The sequence below is a fragment of the Syngnathus leptorhynchus genome, chromosome 13, assembly GCF_054491065.1.
Source record: "Syngnathus leptorhynchus isolate UIUO chromosome 13, UIUO_Slep, whole genome shotgun sequence".
Classification (NCBI taxonomy): Eukaryota; Metazoa; Chordata; class Actinopteri; order Syngnathiformes; family Syngnathidae; genus Syngnathus; species Syngnathus leptorhynchus.
The window spans coordinates 3,399,218-3,405,770 of NC_141207.1; the positions used below are offsets into that span (position 1 = coordinate 3,399,218).

Sequence of the window (6,553 nt, forward strand, 5' to 3'; positions counted from 1 at the left end):
GGCGAAACACCACAGAAGCATCAACTGACATGAGCAGCTTAAATTGTGTAAGTGTCAAAATGCGTACTTCACCAAAGTAAGACATGAAACAAAAATACTGGATTTTTTTCGTGTTTTATTTAATTGAACAATGCAGTAATGTGGCCACCTATATGTGCAGGTTTGTTTTCTAAAATTAGATACATCATCCAGTGCGTTCAAAAGATGTAATGTCCCAATAAGATGTCCTGAGTGGATTGACCCGGAAGACATTCTTCTTTTGCTGTACTTCTTTTACCGCTGCTGCAACGGCATCTTGCTGCTTCCAATAGTTTATTTCAAAGCCTGTGTTGGAACCAATTCTTCGGGACATAGAAATATGGCTTTAGCTACAGAAGCTAAGTCAATTTGAAATTTGTGAAAAAGCCTAAACTAGCATTCCTAAATCAGCCTAAATCATTTTATTTGATCGTATTTTATTTTATTTAACAATGGACTACTGTGACCACGTATACGTGCAGGTTTGTGTTCTAAAAAAGATAAACAACACGATCGGATGACTCGGATGAATTTCAAAAGATGAAATGTAACAATGTTGTCCGAGGGTTACAAACGTTACACGGCAGACGCGTTTTCAAACTATCGCGATAAGTTGTCTCAAGTACACCAGCTCTCAGCACAGTTACCACGCCAGTCGTGAGCCAACTGAGCAGAAATGTGCTCTCCCTCTGTCGATCATACCCAGGATTTACCTGAACGCATTGAAGACCGTTGAATAATCAAAGCGAGCATGTTTGATCCACTCTTTGACTACTGAAAGGAAGAAATCGACTAAGGAAAAGCGATCGGCGATCAACACCTGCGCGAGCAGCCCGTTTTGACAGCTAGTGTGTGGGAAGGAATGGCAGCTCCGCGGCCGATAAAAGGCATCCTGAAAAACAAGAATAACGCCGCCAGCATTAAACCTGCGCCTGGCGAGTATGTGGTGGACAAACCTGAACAACCCCCTGGACTTTCCGATGAAGATGCGCAGTGAGTGTCCCTTGTAGCCGTCTGTTGGGTGTGTGTATATGAACGGGTTTACGACAGCTAGCTTAACAAGCACGCTTGTTGACGCAAACTAGCGCAACTTTTACAACCGCGGAAGTCGCAACACGAAGTTATTCCGTATCAGCATTGTCTTGGATGGAATGCGCTTGTTTACAGATGTTTTGTAAATCATCTGCGTGTGTTATAACTATATTCTTCGTAAGCCTTTCTTACTGCCTGGTTACATTCACGTATTGCAATAATTCTAAAGGCATGTGTCATGCAAGTCATCAAATCACGCATAGCACATGTTGAATGAATGACAAATGCATACAATCAATTCAAAGTTGATATTGTCATCAAAGGTATCACGCGTCACTTTAATGGCCCACTATTTTATTTTATTTGAGCCCACATATTGTCTCATTGACTTTACTTACTGCCAGGGTGTTATCATGTTACACCCTCCTTTCTTGTCTTGGTTAACTGAGTTACTAATGGATACTGAATCTATTATTTAACATTGTTATTTTGAAACCTAAATCGCATTTGCGATTTTATTCAAAATACTAATTTAATTATATTCATATTATGGGCATGTCCATGAAATGTATTAAACATTAAATGTATTTAAGGCAAGGCACCAAATTGGTGAGACAAAATAAAGACTACCAGGAATGGACTTCAACAAAGGGTCTTATTGCGCTATCAATAATTTTGTGATTAGTGAGTATCAGCCATTGTCCCTCTGCTAACCTAGCCAGCAGCTCTAGATATAAGCCAGTAATGTTAGAGCAAGACTCTGTAAAATTAGGCCAGAGATGACAGCTATTAGTGAATTCCATTTGCAGCAAGTGAATCGGGCTTTTTCTGTGTTGATCCAAAAATAGCCTCTGCAAGAGAGTGAAGATGTAAAAGGGGGAACAAAAAACAGAGGGTACCTGCAATGAAGTGGAGCCTTGCATCAAAAAGTGAGACATGGGACAGTTTTTCCATAAAAATGATTTAAAAAAAACTTACACCTGCCTCAACAATGACAATTTCGGATGCTCATTTAGTTTTCCAGCAGCTAAAACACATTTACCCGCTTATGTGTCAGTCATGGAGCAAATCCCTCTTCGGTTTTCATTGTACAAGCAAAGGAAATCCTGGCTAAGCCACCCAGCGTCTCTTCAGCTGTCGACCGTTTAAACAATACCGCTTTGCTGTGTACAGTTTAAACAAGGACGTAAAACTTGTCCTCCCCAAAGAGCGCAATAAATTGATGGCACTGTGCATGATCATTCTTGAGGAGCAGACTTGAAATTGCTCAAATGTTACAAACTAGTGCACACTGCTTTTGTTGCTGGGTCACAGAAGTCGGTAGGGGAGCACCTTTCGACTCTGTCACCCGATAGCGCTGCTCAGCTCTCTCTCTCATGACTCACTTTATTTAATGAGTTATCTCCAAGTGAAATGTTGCCAGTTGTGGAAGACCTCCGGGTAAAGTCATCAGTGTAAGACCCTATATTTATCTGTAGCTTTGCCTGGTTGGGCCAACCCGACCAGATATTTTTCATGCATTTGATCCTGAGTGTTCCCAAAAGAATGCAGTCAAAAATAAGAATTAGGACATGTTCAGCCCTAGTTTAAATGTGATTGCTTTTGGGATTAAGGATAATTGTTTGCGGTGTGTCGTGGTCGCAATGCGCTCGTCTGTTATTTCCTGCTCACTGTTTTTTTATGCTATTTTGTTTTTTTTACAGAAAGAAAAGCCAGAAGTGGGATGAGATGAATATCCTGGCCACATACCATCCAGCAGACAAAGATTACGGCATGATGAAGATAGACGAGCCCAGCACACCTTACAATAGGTCCGCCTTCTAATTTTCCCAGTCGTATATTAATTGAAATAAGTCAACTGAATATTTGCAACTAATCAATTACAGTGTAGAAAGTTTTTGGGAATGTTTATCAAAAATGATTAAGGCTTTAACTTTTCACCAAGTTTTTGTTTTAAGTAATTTATGTATCTTTTTTTTTTTTTTTAAGGATGGTTGGCGATGACGAGGACGAGGGGTCCTTGAGTGATTCAGAAGGGCGGGGTGCAATCCCAGCGGATGACCTGACATCAAAGTAAGCATTTAATGAGCATGCAAATGGGTTGAAATTGTGACAAGGTCAAAGTTGGAGGATTACAAAACAAAAGGTTAGTTATACACACGGGCAAAATTGTCGGTACCCCTCTGTTGGAGTGCTCATAGAAATAAGTTGAATCTGACTAAAGTAATAAATGAAAGGCTATCACGTCAATTAGCCTCCTTTGTCTGTTTTATCTTGAGGCCTGCAATTATCAGTTGCTTTTTTGTTTTCCTCCTTCAATCCCTGATTACCATGTCCACCTGATCATTGAACAAATGTAAAAAAAAAAAATAATTTAAGTTGATGAGCCTAATCTTTAAAAACATTAGTCTATCGTCTTGTCTTCATCCACATCTTGTGTGAAGATCAGATTTTAGCTGGCAGTCTGAATCAGGCCAGTTCTTTTGGAGTAGTAGCACAGTAAATGGACTCTCCCCCCCAGCCATTCACCACCATCCACTCAGCCATGAACCATTCATTTTGTCCTCTGCTGCTTTGTGAGACATAGCAGTGGGAAATCTTTTTTTTTTTTTGCTTCATGCTCGAGTACTCGCATGCGCGCTGCTTCTCTCTCTCCCTCTCAGTGCTTGCTCTGTCCTCCCTCTGCTCTCATCCTCAACTTCCCCCCCCCCCAATCTGCTCTCACTCCAAATACGGCCTGTTTGAAAGATATTTATAACCGAACTACAGCGAAATTGAGGTTCAATGGAATGTCAAAAAGTATTAAACTGACAAATGTTCTACTCTTTTTGTCAAGGCTGATAGCAGCAGAAGGCTCAGAACCTCGATTTATGAAAGACGAAGAAGAGGAGGAGGAAGAGGAAAGTAGTGAGGAAGAAGAAGAGGAGCTGTCCCCCGAGGAACAAGGTGAGCCAGACATCTGCTCGACCGCGACCTCATTATTGAATATACAGAAGCTGTTGTCATTGAGATGGTCATACTTTTTTAGATTCTGCTGCTCAAGCAGAACTCAGCAATTGGGTCACAATTTCATGAATGTTGTGTGCCACGTTTTGTTTCATCATGGCATCTATTGTTTCTTTTTCGATTAAAAAAAAAAAAAAAAAAAAGTCATTTTTACGCTGATGTTTCCGCTTTGCTCCACAGCCAAAAAGAAAAACTTTCAAATGATGAGGAAGAAGCATTATAACGAGGGCCTCAACATCAAGCTGGCTCGGCAGCTCATCGCTAGCGAGCTCGACGAGGACGAAGATGAGGAGATGAGGGATGAAACGGAGGAGGCTGAGGAGATCAGCGTTGACCCGCCACAGGAAGGTAAAAAAATATTTTGGGTTGGTTTCAAGGTTCTTTGACCCGCTTCTCCTCACAATAATCGGTCTCTTTTTATGAATGACTACAAAAATTGGATTTGGACAATTTTAAGTTTCAACAAATGGCTCTAAACAATTACTCGATTATTAAAGTAGTTGCCCATTAATTTGATCATCAATTAGTTGTCAATTAATCAATAGTGTGACAGCTCTCATTTACTTATGCCTCATTTTGTTCCCTCTAGCTGATTCTTTGGACTCGTAGATGAGGCGACACCTCCCACTCGAGTACGTGTGTCAACTCACCTTACTGACAGACGACATCACTGCACCGCGTGTTTTCAATGTCGCGCCAAACACCAGCGCCCCCCCCCCCCGCTTGATCCATTTAACTCCCCTAAACAGACAGTAACCTTCAATTCATCTGTCTGCACTGTTCCAAAAAATGCAATTGAACCTCAAACCTAGTTGCAATGTCCTTCCCTGACACCATGAAGGTCTCCATCTCCCCCTCCTCGCTGAGCTGGTGCGCTCTGAATACAATATGAGTGTAAAAAGATTTGAAGGCCATTGAGGAAAAGAAGGTCAAGCAAGGGGAACCCCCGCCCTCTCATGACTGTGCTTGTACCAGTTGCAGTTCAGGTGGACTTTGAAACTGTGACACACTTTTTGGGTTTGTTTTGACATGATTGACAATTTTAGTTGGATGTCCATAATTGCTAGACATTGTGGATGCTGCAGTATCACACAAGTCAAAAGCGGATTTTTCTTTCAAAAAAGAAAAAAAAATCTATCATTGATTTTCTTTTTTTTTCTTTTTCACTTTATTCCTGGCTTTTTACAAAGCACAAAACCTCACTTATCATTTTAAGAATATCTCTAACCTCCTGAATGACCTTTTTTTGAACACTGAAGATCATGGTTATCGTTTAAAAAAAAAAAAAAAAAAAAGCACTTTTTCATGTACAGTTTGTTTCCCCCCCCTGCGCCTCACAATAACGAGTGTAAAAGGCAAGACTGATTTAGGCTCCACCTCCCTGTTGTTCTTGGGTGGAGGAATGTTATCTAACGTTCAAGGACGAAACAGTATTAAGTCATACAAACAGTGCACTAAGTGCATGTCCATAGGAAGTCCGATTTTGGAGGAAATTCTGTGTGCGTTTTCTTTCATAATGGTCCTTTATCAACTTGAATACAACCAATGTTCACTGCGCTTGCTTAATTTTGACTTTCCATAACATCTTAGCTTTATCATACAGAATTTGACTGTAAATTCTTATGTGGGACATGCATTGAATGGCCTAGTTCATTTTGTGCTTAGCTAATGTTCAAGCAGGAGGAAAAAATGCTACTGATGAATAAAGTAATGAATATTGGCGTTATTATGGGTTCCTAATCCTGTATAACGTTATTTCAAATATTGAGGTGAAGGTTGACGGTGTTGTATTACTTTTTTTGTTGACACATTCAATTCTTGATGTGACTGGTGATGTGCTGAGCATTGTTATGGAAATACAATAGAGAACATCCTGAACAGGTGAAGTATGAACAGATGTTATTTTATTTTTGGTTTCATTTTCTACACTGTTTTGTTTATTTGTACTTATTGTGGGTATGCAGTGAAAAAATGACATATGTAATCTTTCAACCCGACAGTTGATGGCAGTGTTCCACAGCAGATTGGATTTGTCCCCTTGGACTAGCACTTTACAATAGGATAAAAACCACGATCGAGGTCATGCTCGAATTATTTACAATTCTTCCGTGGTCGCGCTTGAATCTGTCATTTAAAAACTCACGTTACACACAATGCATAAACAAGTCTCATCCGTCATCAGATTGCATTGCTTGAAGACAAGCGACCGGTGGAGATATCTATTTCATCTAGTAGTACAGCAAGGAAAGAGCTTGTTTATCCCGGGGACTCATCAACAGTAATTCCAACGGATCAGGAAGCCTGTGACTGGGTGCAAAGATAATAAATACTGAGATAACTCACTCGTAATGCATGTGTGTTTGGAGAGTTCACTACAGTTATTGAAAAATATTCGATTGGTATTACAGGGCTGTTAACGCAACTTCGGTTTCGGGTCATTATTCGGTTATAACCAACCTTTAGTGGAAAAAAAAATATTTGGCCTGATCGTGCAGAT

At 40.3% G+C, this 6,553-nt stretch overlaps 1 protein-coding gene across 1 annotated transcript; it reads left to right on the plus strand.

Annotated features, from left to right (window-relative positions):
• Window positions 1-308: 308 nt before the first annotated feature.
• ppp1r2 (protein phosphatase 1, regulatory (inhibitor) subunit 2) lies at window positions 309-5,782 on the plus strand. The gene is made up of 6 exons (XM_085928694.1): window positions 309-1,011; window positions 2,754-2,861; window positions 3,040-3,123; window positions 3,887-3,996; window positions 4,237-4,404; window positions 4,646-5,782. Exons 1-6 carry the CDS (start codon window positions 881-883, stop codon window positions 4,663-4,665), a joined length of 621 nt encoding a protein of 206 aa, XP_085784820.1. The 5' UTR covers window positions 309-880; the 3' UTR covers window positions 4,666-5,782.
• The last annotated feature ends 771 nt before the right edge of the window (window positions 5,783-6,553 follow it).

Bases quoted from the DNA above. Each gene is read 5' to 3' on its own strand.
- ppp1r2 (XM_085928694.1), top strand. From the start codon at position 881: ATGGCAGCTCCGCGGCCGATAAAAGGCATCCTGAAAAACAAGAATAAC. The intron at 2,862-3,039 runs GTCCGCCTTCTA...TTTTTTTTTAAG, and splicing joins CCCAGCACACCTTACAATAG to GATGGTTGGCGATGACGAGG. The intron at 3,997-4,236 runs GTGAGCCAGACA...TTTGCTCCACAG, and splicing joins GCTGTCCCCCGAGGAACAAG to CCAAAAAGAAAAACTTTCAA.